The sequence below is a fragment of the Alligator mississippiensis genome, chromosome 10 (assembly GCF_030867095.1).
Source record: "Alligator mississippiensis isolate rAllMis1 chromosome 10, rAllMis1, whole genome shotgun sequence".
NCBI lineage: Eukaryota > Metazoa > Chordata > Crocodylia > Alligatoridae > Alligator > Alligator mississippiensis.
In genome coordinates this window covers 36,164,652-36,185,007 of record NC_081833.1, presented here as the reverse complement: position 1 = coordinate 36,185,007, position 20,356 = coordinate 36,164,652, and the positions used below count along the sequence as shown (strand labels likewise).

General features: G+C 46.3%; 1 protein-coding gene across 1 annotated transcript in view; it reads left to right on the top strand.

The window, feature by feature from the left end:
• Nucleotides 1–20,356, top strand: part of COG4 (component of oligomeric golgi complex 4) — a 33,427-nt gene that overhangs the window by 9,870 nt on the left and 3,201 nt on the right. The window contains 13 exon segments of the mRNA XM_006272775.4: nucleotides 206–311; nucleotides 1,873–2,030; nucleotides 2,728–2,786; nucleotides 6,117–6,250; nucleotides 8,992–9,110; nucleotides 10,869–11,035; nucleotides 11,911–12,076; nucleotides 14,157–14,219; nucleotides 16,049–16,165; nucleotides 17,907–17,999; nucleotides 19,057–19,140; nucleotides 19,594–19,695; nucleotides 20,210–20,338. Of these exon segments, the coding sequence (XP_006272837.2) occupies nucleotides 206–311; nucleotides 1,873–2,030; nucleotides 2,728–2,786; nucleotides 6,117–6,250; nucleotides 8,992–9,110; nucleotides 10,869–11,035; nucleotides 11,911–12,076; nucleotides 14,157–14,219; nucleotides 16,049–16,165; nucleotides 17,907–17,999; nucleotides 19,057–19,140; nucleotides 19,594–19,695; nucleotides 20,210–20,338 (1,497 nt within the window).

The following is a 20,356-nucleotide window of genomic DNA, read 5'->3' as shown; positions in this document are numbered from 1 at the left end:
AAGATTTAAACTGTTCTCTCTGCTGTCTGACATCTGCTTTGGAAACTCAGTGTCCCTTTCCTCAGGAGGGATATAACAGTAGTTGTGCACAGAGGGAAAATAGGTAAAAGGGAAGGGTTGCATAGAGCAGAAGGACAACTGTCCCCTTGGTAAGGGTAGAGCTGTGCCAGAACAATACCAATCGACTGCTTCCACCATGGTTTAGGTTGCCAACAAAGCAGAGGAGAACCTGTTATTGGTGATGGGGACGGACATGAGTGACCGTCGGGCCGCAGTTATCTTTGCAGACACACTGACACTCCTCTTCGAAGGTAATTCCTTCCCTGCCTGGCAAATATCTCAACTGGTTGGTAGGCTGGAAGTAATCCTTGCTGAAGATGAACAGGTGGTGGGTTAGAAAGGGACCTAGAGAGGTTGTGCAATCTCCATCTTTGAAAGTTTTAAAGTGCATGTTAAACAAACACTTGGTTTAGACAGCGATGAGAATAGGATTGGACTGGGGGACTACCTGAGGTCACTTCCATCCCTTTTTTCCTGATTCAGAGTTGGCCAGATGACTTGCATGCTTTTATTTGTAGTGGCAAGAGAAGAGAACAGCCTTGTTTCCCTTTTGTACTGCTAGAATTGAATCTGAAGCAGTGATTTGGTTGCTTTGTTTCTGGCCAGGAGAGCATTAGGACTTACCTTTGACTGGCTGGAGATGGACTGTAAAGGACCAGCTGGCTTCTTTTCCTTAGAGGCATGGCTTCTCATCCAACCTATCTTGCTCAACCTAAAGGACTGAACCAGAGCATAACTGTGAGAGACAAGTTCTGCCTTAGATGATTCTCTGCAGTTGATGGATCTTAGAAGGGACTTGAAACTTCCCCTTTCCCTTCTTGCTCTTTACTCTCTTCAGATAAATTGGTTAGTCCCCGAAGCCTACAAGCATACAGCTCCCCAGCTTCATCTGACCATATGAACAAATCCCTGCTCGTAAGGCCAAACAGCTGTTCTCTCTCTCCCCTTTCTGACTCTTTGGAGAGATGGAGAGGAGCAGAGCAGCTTGTGCTCTCTGAAAGTGAGGAAGGGAGGGTGCATGGTGTGGAATTCCCAACAGGGGAAGGAATAGAGCTTCCCACAGTGGTCAGCCATTACCTCTGTTATCATTCCAGACTGTGCTGCTACCAGGTCACTGTACTGTGCTTGGACTTCTCCTGTGCTTTCACCCTGTTGAAAGCCCATAGCATGCATCTTCAAGGCAATGGTACCAGGCACAGGGGAAAATGTGTTACAGGGTGTTGGAGCTGATGGCTGATGTGAAGGAAATGAACATGAAGATGTATCTCCTTGTGAATGAGTGTTTGCCTCAGAGAGGTCTTCCTTTGGCTGGTGGCTCTCTGGAGAGAGAATAGAAGTGCAATTTGCCTTGGGATGAGATTCCCAGGGTGTAAACTTGTAGTGTGATAGGTGAGGGGGTATTGAAACTGGGCTTGGAAGAGGTTTAATCTCTGGTTGGATTTAGGTGATGATTTAGGAGCTGCAAGTTTGTTGTGTGAAAAGCTTTCCACCTGCAGATTATGGCATGGGTCACCTGCATCCTGTGTTGCTTGGATTGCATTGTAGCTTCCACAGGGTGGCTGAAAGTTCTGTGAAGGGGGAGAGGATGGAGGCATAATACTAGGGCAGGAGAGAGCATTGCAAAATGAAGGGGTGGGTAATACCTTGAGGATCCCATTCGAGATTCTGAGCTGCTGCTTTGGGGAAGTGATGACTACTCTTGCTTAGGCCCTTTGTTGGGATCCTACAGTTCTGGGCTTAGTGAAGATGGGACAAGGCTTTTTCTGGTCTTCCTGCCATGAATAAACAGTATTACCATGTGTCTTTCTGCAGGAATCGCTCGCATTGTGGAGACCCACCAGCCCATCGTGGAGACCTATTATGGGTTGGGGAGACTGTACACCCTGATCAAACACCTACAAGTGGAATGTGACCGGCAAGTGGAGAAGGTGGTGGACAAGTTCATCAAGCAGAGGGACTATCACCGGCAGGTAAGCATGACTTGCAGTGTAGGCAACACAGCCTTCAGCCAAAAGCCAGCTCTGTTCATCTTTCTTGGTGATCCTCTAACATCCCATAATCCTGTACAAGTAGAGTGAGTGATAAGGACTCAGTCACTACATCTTAGGAAGCCTGGTCCCATGATCTTGATGCCTCACTTTGCAGACTAGTAAGCTTTGTGTGCTGGAAAGGCAGCAATGCTCAGCCTTATGAGTCAGTGGAGACAATCTTGTATTAATCTGTAACCATAATGATGGGTTACATGGGGGAATGGGGTGGGGGGTGCCTTTGCATGGAAGGAAAGTGGCTGTCTGAAGTGATAGTAAAGGAAACGGAGATGATCCTTTGAAGAGTGAAGAGCACTAGCAGCAGCTTTTAACTCTTGTTTACAAAACAGAGCAGGATTTGGTATGAACATAACCAATAGCATGGGGTGTACTCAGTTATAATGTGCCATTTGCTCCCTCCTGGCACCATTGTCCAACAGCCGTGTTGTAGTTTGCTCTCCCTGTTGGACACCATGGATGCTATCATGACTAGAACCCTGCACTAAGTTCTGTTCCTGGAGGGCTAGTGCAGAAGCTTGGGCTTTCCTGAGCAGCTCTTCAGCAATGTAGGACCTGGCAAGGTGTCTAGCACAAAGTTAAAGGAGAATGTTATGATGGCTCTTTGTTTTCATAATTGCAGTTCCAGCAGGTTCAGAACAGCATGATGAGAAGTTCTGCTACAGAAAAAATTGAACCAAGGTACATCAAATAAGCTACCTGTTCTTTTGCTTTCCATTGTTAATGCTGTTTAGCATTTAGATAGCTCTTTCCATCTTCCAGTTGCCTTACTGTCACCAAAGCATAAAATATTATTTAGCTCCCTCTTTACTACCTCTTTATAATCTATCAAGGCAACCTCGGCGCTGCTTTATTACACAGTATCAGAGTTCGGACTTCCCTGATAAACTAAGTATGACAATGCAGAAGGCTGAACCCTGACCTGCAGCTCTGTCAGCCCTCTCTTGATGTGGAAAGGTGGTGACTCTTAGCGATATTTAGACCGTGGCTCTTCACAGAAAATGTTACCTAGTTTTGTTTAACAAGATATAGTGGGTCTGTTTTTCCTGCAATCGTGACTTGCGCACCACATGCACTGTACATTATTAGCAGTTAACAAGTGCACTCTAGTTTCTGTCTTTTGAATTGGGGCACATTAGCTATTTTGGGGTGATTGTTATGAGCTGGTTAACACTGACTGTGGCTCCCAAGCCAATCAGGCCTGAGTTTCACTGCTCCTAGTGTGTCATCCCTGTTTTACAGGTGGTGAAACTGAAACATCATGAGATAAGGTGACTCCTGCATGACCACTCAACAGCTGGGTTGGGACTGAGCTCTGTGTTGGTCTGTGCCCTATCTGCATTGTCAGACAAGGTTGTTTGGGTAAATGTGGTATCTTCTATTAGACCAACTAAATAGTTGGAAAAATTATTCTTTGCAATCTTTCAGGCACAAATGTCCTTCTTCAGGCATAGGGAGAGTTTGCTCATGTTTTGTGTGGTCTCCTGGGTGGAACAGAAGCCAAAATGCGGGTCTGTAAAAATGCAAATGCGTGGCATTGAGGATCAGAGGTGATGGGAGACAATAGGTGTGAGACAGGTAGGTGGGGTGGGGGGGAAGGTGGGGAATGTTGAACTGGTGATTGCATTTTACCAGCTACATTCTGGCAGGTTACGTGGGGTTTTCTGATGGCAGGCAGGTTATAATGTGCCATAAATCCCAACATCTGTTTAATCCTTGATCTTTTCATATCTGGTAGACTTATGAAGTGAAGTTCTTAGGCTCGTCTATGAAAGGTGTTTTGTAAGTTCCCTTTGAGGATTAGAACTGAGAGATTAGAGAGGGAGTGATTGTCTTGTGAGAAGTGTGCCTTCACAGGTACTTTTGTCTTTGCTAGATTTTTGGTGTGTGTTCATTCTGGTACGCAGTTGTTGTTTGGTTTCTCCTACGTATTTTCCATCGGGACATTTAGTACACTGAATAAGATGTATTACATTTCTGGTGGTGCAGGTATAAGATACAGGAATGGTGATGGTTCTGTTGTAGGGTGTGGTTATTGTGGGACTGGTGGAGATGTATTAGCAGGTTTTACATTTATTGTCCTAGCATAGTCTGGATCCATTCGGTGTGCTTTGGGCCATAGGAAGTTTGTTTCAGGTGATGGGGTTGGCAAGGTTCGGTGCTTGTTTAAAGGGTAGGATGGGTGGTTCTGGAAAGATCTCTTTAAGAATTGGTTCTTCTAGTATGGGTTGCAATGGCTGATGATTTTCCATATAGGTTCCAGAGAACAATGGTATGACATAATCTTTCCAGATCCATCCATGGACTAAATATAGATATTGGATTTATGGCACATTATAACCTGCCTGCCATCTGATAACCCCAGGTAACCTGTCTGCATTTCACCAGTTCAACATTCCCTGCCCCCACCTACCTGTCTCTCACCTATTGTTTCCCATTCCCTCTGATCCTCACTGCCATGCATTTGCATTTTCACAGACCTGCATTTTGACTTCTATTCCACCCAGGAGAGTGTACACAACACCAACAGACTCTCCGTATGCCTGAAGATGGGTGTTTGTGGCCAAAAGCTTGCCAAGAACAATTTTTCCAACTATTGAATTGGTTTAATAAAAGATATCTGCCTGTGTCCTTAGACCAACACGGCTACAACCAACAACCGTATCTGCATTGTGCAATTCTGTTGCATCATTTTTTCCCTAACAGACTGCAGTTCTTTGTTTCGTTGTTCTTTTTTGTTTAAAATGCTTGAAAGATGATTTAAAGCGTGCCAAGAATTCACAGCAGCATGTGCTCTGGAAATGTGTTAGAAGAAAAATGCCAGTATATAGGTTGACTTTTAAGAGTTTTGTTGTGATTGTTCTTGATCATTTAGTGCATTGACTTGTGGGTAGCTTTTTATAAGGAAGTCACTCTCTTCGGGCTTTTGCTGTTAAGTAAAATGAAGACAGTAGTGCCTCCTAGTAGTGTTCCAGGGTGACTAAAAGGTTTTATTTATATCTTGTTTTTTAAACCCTTTTGCCTACGCTGGCAAAAAGGCTCTAGAAGTAACAAGACCCATTTTTCATTTAAATGAAAAGTTGCCTTTTGTTTGCCCTGTTGGTGTTCTGCTTTTTTACGTGCAGGTCCAGTTGTGCATTTCCTGAATTGAAATGAACCAGACCTATTATTCACAGATACAAACACTAGCTAAACTCACCCAAGGAGTTAATAGTGATCAGGAGTTTTGAAACCTGGCCAAGCTGGGATCGCAATTATTGCTACTATAGTTTTAGTATGGTTTCTCTCATCCAACCTATTGATGTTTATCACAACTACCAACAAAATGGGGGTTGTTCTGTAATTATTTTTGGAGAACTTTTTGATGAATGTAGTCTTCCTCATGGCATGTGTTCTGTACATCTGTGGTGCTTGTCTTTGCAAATTGCTTGAGCAAGGAGCTGTCTTGTGATTCTGAATATAGTAACTTGTAACAATCCCTAAGAGAGTTGAGTTTCACTTCTGCTTCAGCACGTAAGCTAGGTACTAAAAGACTTGGTTAGGAAGAAGCTTCTGCTCTGGTTAGGTAATTCTGTAATTGTCCACTACTGTCATCTTGCACACCCCTCTAAAACTTCTTCTGCTGGCCAGTGTTGGAGATGAGATATTGGACTCAGATTGACCTCTGGGCTGATTCTCTGGGGCAATTCCTCTGTTCAGCTGCTACTTGTAATAATGGAGATGTGTTTCCATTTAACGTGGTGTGTCAGTCAGGGGAGCATTTAAGGGTAGAAGCAGATCTGGGAAGGAACAAATTTTGAAATGCCTTTAAAAGTTAAAGTAATGGCTGGCCCTCTGGAGCCTCTTACAGATGGCTGTCATCATGCTGACCTTTGGCATTCACAGCTCTGGTGGAAGTAGATATTAATGTTCCTATAGCAAAACAACCGTGTGTGCATTGCTTGCTTGAGGAAAATCCACGCACTTTGTTTTGTGGGCTTGATACATAGATTTTCACTGTGCCCCTTGCAGGGAACTTGACCCCATTTTAACTGAAGTCACCTTGATGAATGCCCGCAGCGAGCTGTACCTCAGATTCATCAAGAGACGAATCATCTCTGACTTTGAGGTGGGAGACTCCATGGCCTCGGAGGAGGTAAAGCAAGGTAATGCTTCAAATGCCAGTGCTTGCCTAGCTCTTTACTCCCCTGTAGCTTCCCACTGATTAGATTTGTCTGTTTTTTGGTAGGAGTAGAGTATGCTGTAGCATGTTGCAGACTGCATGCTATGCAGCCAAGTGCCTGCCTGCATAGTGTGATCCCTCAGTGACCCATCTCTTGGGGCAGGCCTCGTCTTTCATTGGCTGGAGGGCTAAATGACACTGAAAATAGAAAATCTGACTAGTAGATATAGTCAGGCTCTTCTCATAGATGCTTTAGAGCTCAGTTTTTACCTTTAGTTACTTGCTGTCAGCTCCAGCAGCTGGAGGGATTGCATTTCACACTTAAATGCAAGAGATGGACTCTTGTCACCAGTGTCAAAAGCAGTGTTCAGGGATGGTGCCCAGTCCCTGGCATGGTGCTGTTGCCCTTAACCACGTAGATGGGGAGATCCCCAAGTGTTCTCTGTTTACCTCTGGCAAACATCTGGTATCATGTCCTGCTTTAATCCTTGAAAGCAAGGATTCACAAACTTTTTGGGCAACATCTTAATGGTGAGGGAGGGGAGTGCCATTTGGGCACTTGGGGTGCACTGATAAAGTTTTTCTTGGCTGATACGGATAGCTGATTATTAACCAGCCATATTGACCAATCTGATAACGGTTATTTAGTAATAAAGCTCGTTGAACAAGCTGTAGTTCTAGCGCTCCCACCACCATTTATAAGTTTAGGGACGCTGATACAGGAGACATGGCAGCACTTTAGAACAGCTCTTGGAGCCATTGTAATTAAAGCACACAACAACAACACCCCCCAACACACACACACTTCCAGAGGACATGGAAAAGTGCCCCATGCTAGTTGCAGCCCCTGCCCTTCAACCTAGGGGGGTGGGCAGCTGCCTGAGCCTGAGGCTGCCCATGGCTGGGTGGTCTCTGGGCACTTAATTAGAGTAGCTTTTGGAGGACCACCCCCTCCATTTCCCAGAGGCTTCCTTCCAGCCATGGGAAGGACCCTGCTGCACATAGCAGGGGGAGCAGTTGCCCTGGTCCCTGCCAGGCTCTTCATCCAGCCCCTGGGGCACAGACCCCTGGGCATTGCAGGTTAAGTCATGCTGGACTGGGCTGGGCTGGGCTCTTCCCACCCCAGTCACTGAAAGCCAGAGATGTGCCTTTTACAGCGCCTGCCTCAGTCCCAGCCCTCAGTCCACACTGCACTGCATCAGCGCCCAGGACAGAGTGGCAGCTGCTCTGCTCTAGCCCAGCCCACTGGTGAGGGGGTGGGGGTGTGTCCAGAGGCCACAGAATAATTAATTATCAGAGAACATTATCTGTTACAATGGCCAAAAAAACCCAGTAGCCAATAATGTTAATTTTCCTTTTACTGGTGTCGATCTAATACTCAACTGATATATCAGTGCACCTCTACTGGGCACTATTACTTTCAGTTAGGACTGCCTGGGTCACCTCTCTTCCCATTTCTTCCTGTGTAGTGTCCCTCATGGGCACTCCAGCAATTGTTTGTGTGGAAAGTAGATATGTTGGTCCATATCGTATCAGCACCAATAAAAGGAAAATTGACATTATCGACAATTGGATTTTTTTTAGCTTATGTGGCTAATAAAGTCGCCAATTAAATGCTGTGTGCATATGCAACTGCAGTGTGTACACAGCCTGCCCAGCAGCAGAGTCTGGCTGGTAAGTCTGTTGGGCGGGGGAGAGGGGGGAAGAGGGACATGGAGAGGGAAGCGGGGGCACGATTTGAGGTCCATGTAGTGAGAGTGGGGCTTGGGCTGGGTGCAGTTACTGCCAGCCCTGAGTGCAGCCCCAGCCCAGCCCCCTTCCTGGGAAGAGCCCGGCCCTAGCGCACAGCAGCAGCCTGCCCTCACCCCGTGCGCAGTGGGGCACATGTCCCTCATGGCTCCCCCGGAGGTGCATACAGCAGCAGGAATTGCACCCCACACTCCCTGGACAAGCTGCTCGTGGCTTTGTCCCGGGCCCAGCCCCACTTCCTCCCTTGCTGCAGGGGCCTCGGTCTGCCCCCCGCCCTTTCCCTTCTCCCACCTCTTCCCTCACAACAGACTTACCATCCGGATGCTGTTCTCAAAGCTGCCCGGCTGCATATCAGCAATCGGATTGGTATGAGCCAGTATGGTTCGATAATTATCGGCCATTGGTATCGACCCTTTAGAATCTTTATCGGTGCACCCCTAGTGGAAAGGTAATAATTGGGGTTATATAATGTTGGACTGGAGTTGATGCTATCAGAGAGGGTTTCCAAAAGCCTTATAGAATTAATGACCCTTGCAGAAAGGACTGTAACACCATGATTTATATCAATGTTTCAAAAAATATTGCTTTGAACAAATTAGCTAAGCGGGGAAAAAAGAACTTCCACAGACACTTACAGAGCATTGTAGAGAAGGCCCTAAAAGAGATGTTGTCTTAACTGGAGATAAGAATACTTATGTGAGGAGCAGAGAAATAATGTGAGAGCGCAAATGCTCCAAAGAATTCTTCTAGCAGAACAGGTTACATCCAGAGCATCATGGTGGTTCTTTTTGCCTATCTTTTAATCATGGCTCTTAGCTGTGTAGAGTACAAAGACAGTAGGGTTTCTACATGGGGACACCTGCTGGGTTTTGTTCAGGTGGGTGGCAGTTGCCTCTTTACAGGCACAGAGGTGAGAATGTGGAAGCACTTTTTAGCTCTTACCGAGTGGTGGTAACTCTGACTCTCATTCTTCAGAACATCAGAAGTACTTGGACAAGCTCCTCAATAACTGCCTACTGAGTCGCACTATGCAAGAGTTGATTGGCTATTACATCACCATGGAGGAGTACTTCATGAGAGAGACGGTCAATAAGGTAGGGCTTGTAGCACTGTCTCTTGGGGCAGCCCAGCATAGAAAAGGCATTTTCCAGTCCAAAGGGGAGCTTTTTGCATTTGTTCACCTGCTCTCCAATCTTGTCCTGACATTCAAGGAAAGACCCACAGTCATCTCTTGTGTATGGCATGTGCTTGAGGTTCCCCTTCAGCCTGTGGCCCCCAGAAGTGAGCTATCCACCCTGCCTGTCATTAGGAATAATATCACATGGGAAATATACAGAAGTAATTGGAAAAACTTCTTTCCATACTTCACTTCCAAATGTTCCCCACAGTAGTAACGTGGAATAATGGATGCTTAGCTGGTTATGGCCTATAGGCAGGCCCTACTTAATGAGTGGTATGGCCAGATCCTGTAGCTTAGCAAGGCTCTGCTTTGTTGGTACTTAGTCTTCACAGGAAAAGCTGAGGTGCTTCAGCAGTTGCTGACATGAGCACACTCTGTTTTGAGATTGTCATGGTCCCAGTTCCCAATCAGTGTTGCTGTAGGACTTGCTGTGGTGATGGGATGTGAAACCATGGTTCTAAACACTTGTGGCCATTATCAGATTCTATACTAAGCTCTTTTCTTGCACTGTTGTACTGCTCTAGCAGGTGCAGGATATAGGTCACTAGGGAATGAAGTGACTCTTCCATGCATAGCTTGTAAGATTTGTGGATTCCTTGGGATAGAAGACACTAGAGGTAGAAGGTGTCATTCCCCAGGTTACCTTCCTGTGTGGAGAGTGGTATGCCAAGGAGCCCTTATTTGGGAATGGTGATTAACATTGTTGCTTACATAGCAAGCCTGGCCAGCTGGAGACCTGTTGGCTGTGAGATTACCATGCACCCCCTGGGTTCCTGCCCAGCCAGTGCACACCCATGGTTCCTGCTGCTGCAGTAACCAGGGTCTCTAGGCTTCCCCTCTCTCTTCTGGCATCCTCTTTTCTCCTTGGGGGTCGGTCCATTGGGAGGGCAGTGTGCAGCAGGAGAGCCTGGCTGCTGGGGTGGCAAGAGAAGGGTCAGGTTGCCCAGGCTGCATGCGTGGCCAAAACAGACTGTATTGCTCATGTTGTGGATGCAGCAAGAAGATCCAGGTTGCTCACACTGTGTTGCAAGCAGGGGAAAGAGTTGTGCTGTTTGCATGGCCTACACAGGAGTCAGGCTGCTGGTATGGCAGGGGGGACCCGAGCCCATACAGAATGCTGCCCCAGGGTCCGCAGCCTGCATGGCATGTGGCCCCCGCTGTTCAGAAATTGGACAGCCCTGCTCACATAACATCAATTGAGTTCAGTGTTCCTTCTCCTGACTACTGTTCAGCCCAAACAGTTCATCTGTTGCATAATGCCAGGCATGTCTGACATCCTGGCTTCTGGGGAGGGCACGTAACTGACCCTCATGACAGATCATATGTTACTAGACCACCAGTCTCACCCTAATCTTTATCACCAATATATTAGGTTGCCTTGTGGAGAGTTGGCAATAAGGACTTGAGGGTGCTGGGCTGGGTGGACTGTGTAAGCCAACCCCACTCTTCTTGCTTGATGCTTACAGCAGAGGTTAATGGCTTCAGAGGGGAAAACTGGTGCAAAGTAGTGGCCACCTGCCCTAGCCACCCTAGCCAGATGCATTGGATGTGTCAGGAGGGAACCTGTGCTTGGAACTGAGCTGTGAATGGGAGTCCAAGCTACTAGGTGACTTCTGAACCTGCTGGTTCTTTACCTACTGAGTTCACTGCCACATGTTTACTTTTCTATCAGGCTGTTGCCATGGACACGTATGAGAAAGGTCAGCTGATCTCCAGCATGGTGGATGATGTATTTTACATAGTGAAGAAATGCATTGGGCGTGCCCTGTCCAGCTCCAGCATAGACTGCCTTTGTGCCATGATCAACCATTCCACCACAGAGTTGGAGTCCGATTTCAGGTAACGAGGTAGGCTGCTGGCACGCAGCCCTGGCAGCCAAGCACTGCTTCAAGTCCCCGCAGGGAATGTAAAAAGATGAGTAGCTAAGATGAGCTACACAAGACTTGTCACAAATGACCATAACTCACTTCACCCTAATGCTGAGCTGTTCTTGGATACTTGGCGAACATAGATAGCATTTACCACTGTTTTCTGTTTGCTGCAGAGAGGACCTTGAGTGCTTTCTAACAGCCATCTTGCTTCTTTCATGGAACATGCTGGTGGAAAACAGCCATGAAGCTAGGTGGTGCCTAATTTGATCAGTCCTCCTCTAGCAGGCACAGGATGGTTTCATGTAGTAGTAATGGGCTAGAAGGGGCAAATGGGCACAAGGGCTGAAAATAAATCATGTAGCTTGTCTTCATGCAGCCCCTGCTTGGTTACTTCCAGGTAACCTCCATGTTACCCATGAAATTTCTTGGGACTGCTGTTCCACAGGACTCTAGTGGCTGTCTGAGGCTCTTGAACTGGGACAGAGTGGGAGGCGTTCAGAGGTTGGCCTGCTACTGTTCTTCATCCAATTAGGAGAATAGACAGCAAATGCAAGCATGTGAACTCCCACCGGGTTGTTGGGAGGAGGGATGAGATATCTAGATGAGAACCCAGGATGCTTCTGGATGGTTTTTTTCAAGTCTCTTCTGTTTGACATAGGATTCCTGTTGCTGTGCGTAGATCCTGGCTTGTGAAGGGAACAGAAGGGAGCTGGGTCATGCTACTTTGATAGTGTTGGGCAGAGAAGAGTGCTTGTACAATTGCTAGCTTGGCCACTTCCCAGCGGTGCACCATCCGCCTGACTAATTAGTTTTACTAAAATACACGATGCTCTCTACCCTCAGGGAGGTTCTGTACAACAAGCTGAAGCTGGGTTTTCCAGCCACCACCTTCCAGGACTTCCAGCGAGGTGTGACCAGTGCAGTGAACATCATGCACAGCAGCTTGCAACAGGGCAAATTTGATACCAAAGGCATTGAAAGCACTGATGAGGCCAAGCAATCCTTTCTGGTGGGTTTACCCCCCTTGTTGGTGTAATATTGAGGAGGGTAGAGGGAAGGCCAGAGTCCCGGATGATATGGGGCAAGGGCTTTGAATATCAAGAGTTCCTGCAATCTGAGGGTCTGCCTCATGGGCTTGAGTGATGGTGGGGGATGGAGAGCTGGGATTGGGGTATGCTGATCTTTAATTCCTAGTAGGAGCTAAAGCCTCACCTCTTGTTAGAAAGTTCTCCAGATCATACCAGTCCAGGGAAGAAGCCACCGAACAAGCTGTTGGTCCAGAGCTTTTCCCTGGACTGGGAAGGTGACTCTGGTCCAGGATTGCTACTGATGACTTTCTTCAAATTGCTCTGCAGAGAGGTATTTTGAGTGCTTACAGTTTGGGATGGGAAACTTTTCTGGAGGGTTTTCTTTGATTTAACTGAACAGAAAAACTAGCTCCAATATCTGCCTTGATAAGACCCTTCTTTAAAGGTGGCAACTGCACCTCGCTTGGCCTGTGAAGTCTCTCAGGTGTACTGTTTACAGTAGCCCTGCAGCCACCTGTGTGTGCGCGTCAACCTGGTGGTAACCTCTGCAGGCAACAATTGTATGAGCCCTGAGAGATTGCTCAATAGTGGTCCCCTCTCTTTTCCATTTACTCCTGTGTCTCCTTCCCTTTGGATAAGCACTGCTGAGCTTCTGGGACAAACCTCACATGGTCATGGGAGACCTCGCTGACAGAATGACTGTCCTTGCAGCTGATCCAATCCTCATCTAGCTCTGAAAGGGGTTTCCACTGACAGGCAACACTGCTCTGAATTGGTGCTGAGCAGAATTACATGGGAAGGCCTCTGCCAACTTCTAAATAATGTGGCTGGTTAGGAGCTGTTGTGTGGCAGGCACACTCCTCAATACATTGCAACACTGTGAATAAAGAGACTCTGTAAAGAGAATGCTGCTTCTTTCAGTGATTCCCCTTTAGAGTGGAAATAGCTGTTGCTCATCACCTTTGTGCCACCATAAAAACTGCTATGGGTTCAAAGGCCCAGCAACCATCCCAACCCCTTATTGTGCCACAAATAGTGGCGATGCCAAAGTTGATATCTACTTGTGCCACTGCTTAGTGGTGGGCATGTTTATTTTATGGTGGACTAGCACCCGCAGCTCAGAGCCGTCCATGCTCTCCAGCTGACTGGGCAGGTGTTTCTTGAGGCTTGAAGGTCCCAGATCCTGGGTGCATATCTTGGGGAGTAGGGAAAACTGGATAGGTGCTCCCATGGCTTGAGGGACCTCATCCTGCATAGGAATAGCCTGGTCCTGCACACTGTGTGCCCTCAACCCCCAAGAGAAAATGTCATCCATTGTCCCACAGTATCAACAGGCAAGGAGATACGTATTTTGCCCAATGAAGTGGATTGGTTGTGTTGGACACAACCTGGCACAGTTGATCTGCTTCATTTGGCAACATCTAGATTCCGTGAATTTCAGTACAGGATAAAAAAAAATCAAAGGCACCTGTGAAGAGAGGTTGAGGCACCTGGTGCTTTATTTCATTAAACTCACAGTGGCAGGTCTCTGGCTTTCTTCTAGCAAAGTGCTTAAAATGTCAGTACTCTCACTAGAGCTCCTCATTTACCTGTCAACCCATCTCATTTTCCTGTCTACATGAAATCCTGGCATTACACTGACATTTAGCTTAGCGTCAACAGGTGAAGAGCAGAATGTCACTTGAGCTGATGCTCTAATCAGGATTTTCTAAGCGCAGGAGAATTGCTGACCTCTCCTACCTAGATTTGAAGGAATTGCTTTTCATCTTTGCTTTTATGGACCCTTATTTGTTATCCAGTATTTCATGTGTTGAACCCCAAGATCTGGATGTTCACAGCTCTGTTTGCTGTGATCCAGTGACCATACGTCAGTGTAGCTTCTTCCCTCAAACATACAGCTGAATTGTCCTGCAGTGTGACAAACTGTAATGAGGGAATGTGCTAATACTCAAACTGTGGTGTGGGGAGGGTATATTGGACATCATGGGAAATCTATCATGCATGTGTATGTAATTTTACGTACTGAATTTCTAGTGGATTTTGCTGCTTTCTTACTCCCAGGTGACCCTGAACAATGTAGAAGTCTGCAGTGAAAACATCATGACCCTAAAGAAGACTTTGGAGGTATTTTCTGGATTCTTTGTTGGCTTCCCATAATCAGGCTTCAAATCTCCTTGCCTATGCAGCTGGGCAAGCATTCAGGGTTTCTACTGAGTGAATTTAGCCTTTTACCCACGGTCTTGGCTTGGGGTGACCTGTTCTGCTGGTTTAACTCTATCATCAGGTGAATCAATTCATAGAACAATGGGATCTGGATGGAACTGCTACCCCCCCCCCCCCCCCCCAGCATGCCAACAAATTAGATGTGATTTTTCCCTAAAGCATGTCAGTAGTTAGCTGTCATTATCTACAATGACTGTAATTTTTGCTTCATCAGTTTCTAATGTCTTCCCCCCTTCCCCCTGCCAGTGGTTAACTTAAATCCCTGCTCTGGGCTGTTGGTGCTTGTTCTGCTCTTAAGTTAAAAAGAATTATTGTTGTTTAGCTCCAGGTCTGTTTTCTCTCCTCTAGGCTGAATGCATTGTCATATCAATCTTTCTTTATTTTTCACTTTCCAGTATCACTTCTGTTGATTACCTTTGTGCTGTTTAGATCACCTGTTTTTTAACAAAATGGTTTGTATATACAAACTTGCTTCCTCCTAAAGGATTCCCCCCACCTGTGGTAGCCCAGTGGGCCAATCACAAAGAAAAATCTGACTGTAAAACCCGTGGTGAGCCTGTTTTGTTTTGTTTTTTAATTCACTCCATCCTCTGAAGGGTGAGGAATTAATATTTAGCATGTAAAATACAGTACATGCTGTACAGAGCTTATAAAAGGCTTAGTTTGGGGGCAGAGGGGAGGATACTTATCCTTTAAAGAGATTATACAATTATCAGATGCAAGAAAGACAATGTGTGGGCTCATAGAAAGGCCACAGAATGTTTCATAAAGGCCATGTGGTTGATTAATGTTAAATATGGACCTAAGTGACCTGTGAAGGGTGTGTTCTCCATAGATGTGTTTGTGCTAGTCAGCATTTTTTTGTTTAGGGATAGGTCATTGGGTTGAATATAGGGAGAGAAATGTGATGAAAGTCAGAGACTGTGAAAGCAGAAATGGGATAAGGGAAGCTTGGATGATGAGGCAACTCATTTGCAGATTCAGCTAAGTACTTAGATGGCATAAAAACGCACACAAAATTGTGCCCATCCCAAACATGAGGCTGATATCAACAGTCAGCTTGTAAGACTACATGCTGGGGAAAGCTCCATTGACCTTTCCAAAGCAGAAAGGCCTTTTGTTTGTACAGCATCTAGCACAGCTAGATCCTGGTCTATGACTGTAGCTCTGAGGTGCTACTAAAGTAATTATCCCAGTGTAAGAGAGCTTTGTGCTGTTGATGTATTAGGCCCAGGAGAGGAGACTTGGGCTTGTAGCTTTCTGGGGAAAAAAAAAAAAAGTTTGATTGGCTGAAGCCTACATCCAGGCCAGAGATGATCTTGTTGAAGTTCTAAGTTTTTTTTTTTTTTTAAATTATAGAAGAATTCTAAACAACAAAAAAGCCAAGAAGAGGAGGAAGGTTTGATTTATAGGCCTTGGCACTGATTTGCTATATGGTTTTAGGCAAATTGCTTCACCTCTACTCTGTTTATCCCTCTCTTAGAGATTACTATCCATACCCTTAGCGGGGAGAGGGGAGGTCATGAGGTGCTACTGCAGGATCTATCATGGGAGTAGCTCCAGTCATAGAATGGGGTCCAATGGCACTGGGCACCAGGCAAGCAGAAAACAAACAAACAAAAAAAAGTCTCCATCCCAAAGAGTCTGCATTCTCAAAGCAGAATGCAGTGAGCTCCAAATGTCCTTTATTTATAAACTGTAGTCTGCTTATGGCTGTGTTTGTCCTGCAGAGTGATTGCTCCAAGCTGCTTAGTCAAGGCTTTGGGGGTGAGCAAGCCCAGGCCAAGATTGACAGCTGCCTCTCTGACATGGCTGCAGTATCCAACAAGTTCAGAGACCTCCTGCAGGTGAGCTTCTTGCTTTGTTAGAGCCAGGTTGTAATTGTGTCTGTGTGGTGCCCTCAGGTAGAGAAAACCAGGCTTGCTTTTCAGATGTCATCAAAAGAGGATGAATTTGGTTCAGCACCAGGCCTGTGCTAGCTCTAACCTTGAATTCAGTCACTCTGGTGGAAGGTGATGCTGAGGGGAGCTACCATGTCTTCTTGACATAGGAGCATACACCCTGGTCTGAATATGAGGGATGTATTCTGGTTGCTGAGGAATAATATATGCCAGGTGCAGAGCCAGGAAGAATATGGCTCCCTCTACTATTGCTGTTAGTTGAAGAAAGGCTGTCTTGGCAGCTAAAGTAGCAGTATTTTTAATAGCAGCATTTGTAGCTGCTTCTTCATAAGGCATCACGGCAGATGTTTTAAGGGCTTGAGCAATGATGTTGGCATAAGGTGTATAATCAGAGCAGCAGCTATTCTTGTTCCTCAGTATCCCCCAGATGTCACTTGAGAACCAGCATCTCTGCTTCCTTATTAAGATATTCAGCATCCCCTTCCCTTGCTTGGTGGCAGGGAGAGTTGTAGCTAAGATTACAGTCTCATATGGTATCTCTGATCAGGTCCTCCAGAGATCTCTGAGATCCCTAACAAGGAAAGAGAAATAGAGGCCTGATAGTTCCACTGTAAGGTAACCAAACAGAAGAGAACTTTATACGAACAGCCCTTGAGGAGAGTTCTGTTCTTCACAGAGAAGTAGTAAAGGGCAAAACCATGTTTTTATCTTGCTTTGCAGTTGTCGTAATCAGTTGCCTTCAGCAGCCAGGCTCTCTTGAGGCTCAGAGCTAATAATAAAACAAAACGGTCCCTGTTTAAATAGTAAAACTTCTTTTTCTGATGCTAAACTAGTCTAGTTAAAGCTGGATGGGAAAGCAACTGAGTCCCTTGTCAGTGGCCTCCCACATTGCCTGAATTACAAATATCCCTCTTCACTAGTAAAAGGTGGCTGCCAGCAGAGCCACTAAAATTTTAATTAAAAGCTTTTGTTAAATGCCAGCCACAGTCCGTACCTGACAAGAAGCACTTCTCACTTGGTGAGTGTGCCTGAAATCCCTTGGAGTCAAGCTGGGGGCTTCTTGGCAGCAGAGATTTTTAGTGAGTTGTGTAGCACTGCAGTGACATGAGGTTCATCTAATTTCCAGAACGCTGCTCTTGGGGGAGCCTGTGTGAGAGTGAAGGGTAACTACTCTTTCATCCATTGCTCTAAACATTTTTTGTTGATCAAAGCTTTGCTGGAGGTGGAGCATCCACTGGCATTTGGTCTTGGCCTTCTCCTTCTGTCTTGCCCTGGCCCCAACAGTATTCTACAGTCATGCTGTTGTGGAGAGCATGCATGACACCTCTCTCCTGCTGGCAGAAAACCACCATCCTGGGAACAGAAAATGATAGATGGGTGAGCCTCTAAAGTTTGTGAGAGTCAGGAAACTGGCAAGTTTAGCTAGTAACCCTCCCCCACGCATCTTGAGGCCATTCTGCCCCTGGGCCACAAGGTCATGGGACCTGGCATCAGAACTCCTCATTTCCATTCTACTCTGCCTCAAACTTGTCACTTGACTCTGCAGGTTACTGCCCTTCTCCATTTGCTTTCTCATGTCAGCATAACAGTGCAGTGGGCTCACGGCTGTGAGCGAAGGCTGCTGTCTGCTAGCTGCCATGTAGTTGTGCTCATTTGTTTGACATGTGCTTCTCCTCTCCTTCCTCAGGAAGGTCTGAATGAGTTGAACAGTTCAGCCATCAAACCCCAGGTGAAGCCCTGGATCAACCTGTTCCTCTCAGTCTCCCATAACATCGAGGAGGTAAGTCTCACCTCCCTGTTGCTATGAATGCTCCTGGAATGTTTAGTTTTATAAGGCTTTGATGTAGTGGTGGAAAGGATCAGAAGAACGTGATGCATTTCACGTCCTGGCGTTCTTGCCTGCTCTTAGTTTCATGCAGGCAGGAAGAGAAATTGCATGGAAATTGCTCCCCCCGGACTGAGGGATGTAGGAAAAATGCAGGGAGTGGAATGCTGCCCCAGCAGGGACATTTCTTCTTTTGAGGTGTTACAGTCCAAGAGTTCTGATGCCAGCAAAGTCCAGTAATGAAAAGCATAATAATACCAGGTCTGCATGGGATGGGCCAGTATATGCATTAAAGGAATATCTACTCCATACCCCTTGCCTGTCCCAGATGATTCTCTGTGCCAGTGTCTCAGGGGTTTACCCTGTGGTTAATTGCTTCAGTAGCTGTACTGGATTAGATTGAACCAAGTAGGCCTGCCTTGTATATGATGCATTGCCCTCATCACCCTAGATTTTAGTTGTGGAATGTTATAGGGCATTTGTGGCATTTGGATATTGTCCCTTATGGGGGTTTGAAATAGTGGCTTTGGGATTCCTTTGGTTGGTGACTGTCTCTAAATTCAGGGGACTGGGTTTAAATGGTCCAGAAAGACTCTTCCAACCCTTTGTTCCTGTATTTTCCTAAGTTCCTCCCTGGAAGATGCCTGTTCAGTTTTATTTTATTGTACATGGCAAAGGAAGGTTGGGAGTCCTATACCCTGCAAGTAATCATTTTATACTCTGAAGCACGACCATAAATAATCCTTGGCTTGTATAGCTACATATGTTGTTAATAGGGGTGCTAGCTACATAAATTCATGCCAAGGTTGGACCCAGCTTGTATTGTCATGGCTTGTGGAGGAGATGACACATCACAATGCAGTGCGGATACTGGGGACAGTTGGTGAGCCAGCTGGTACCAATAGTACATCTCTAGCATCCAAGGAAGCTACAAATGAAAGTGTTTTTGGGCAGTGGTGGGTGATAGCTGTGGGGTGAGTTAACAACCTTCTGTTGTGTTCTTCAATATTAGGAGGAGTTCAACGACTATGAAGCTAATGATCCTTGGGTCCAGCAGTTCATCGTCAACCTTGAACAGCAAATGGCAGAGTTCAAGGTGAGCTCTGGCAGTGTCAGGTTTTGGTTCAGTCATACTCAGAAAATGGCAAACCAAGATGTCATGGCCCTGGTTCTGGTGAAAGGAGAGAGATGTCCCCCAGTTCCTCATCTTGCTGTATCAGACATCCCAAAGTCAGCTCTGGTTTGCCTTCCAAGTACTGAAAGCCCAAGAGATCAGTATTATCCTCCAGCTTTTCCGAAGTCCAGACTGGCTGTGCTGTGCAGTTCTGGTGTCGTATGACTCCAGTAGCTTGTCAGTACCATGAATGTAGCTGTTCTCAGTCAGTATAGAAATGACAGAGCTAGCAACTCCCTTGGCCCATGAGTGGGCAGGGTCTCCCCACCCTCCTTCCCCCCACCAAAAAAAAACCCCCCAAAACTTTTTCATTGGTGTTTGTCCCCATTAATCTCTGGTTGTTACTCTGATAGTGACCTAGTTTTCTGTTTCTAGTCTGGTCTATCACCTGTGATCTATGACAGCCTCACTAGCCTGATGACCAGCCTTGTGGCCATTGAACTGGAGAAAGTGGTTCTCAAATCCACCTTTAGCAGGGTAAGCAAAGAATGGTGTTTTTCCTTTCTTAAATAGCAGCATCCTGTCTTCACTGCTATCCCAGGAGAGTCTGGTCTCAAACTCTGCTTCCTGTGAGAGGTATGAGGATGAGGGGAGACATGCATATCTGGAACTCAGGCTGCTCACTTGCTGTTAATGGCACTGGACCCTGGCATCAAGGATCCTGCTGCCATATGGCTGTTCGAGCCAGTGTCAGATATCCTCCCCATCTCCATGACCACAGTATTTGTGACCAGGCTAAGGCAGCTCAAAAGAGCCTTCATTGAAGCATAAGCTTCAGAAGGAAGCATTTGGGAGTGTCTGTCTTCCAGATAAAGAGGGTTCAGCTCCACCTAAGGAGTTCTGACTACAAGTGTGTGCCAACTTTTCAGCCCTTGAGACAGGGTGTAGTTGAAATCCTCCCCCTCTGAAGGGTGACCTCCGTGCATGTGCATCTGGCATCACAAAACTATACGCCTGTTGAAGAGTAATGCAGTGTGCTTTTTTTCCTCAGCTTGGCGGCCTGCAGTTTGACAAGGAGCTGAGATCTCTTATAGCATATCTCACCACAGTGACCACCTGGACTATCCGAGACAAGTTTGCTCGTCTTTCCCAGATGGCAACTATCCTCAATCTGGAAAGGGTGAGCTGCCTTCTCTGC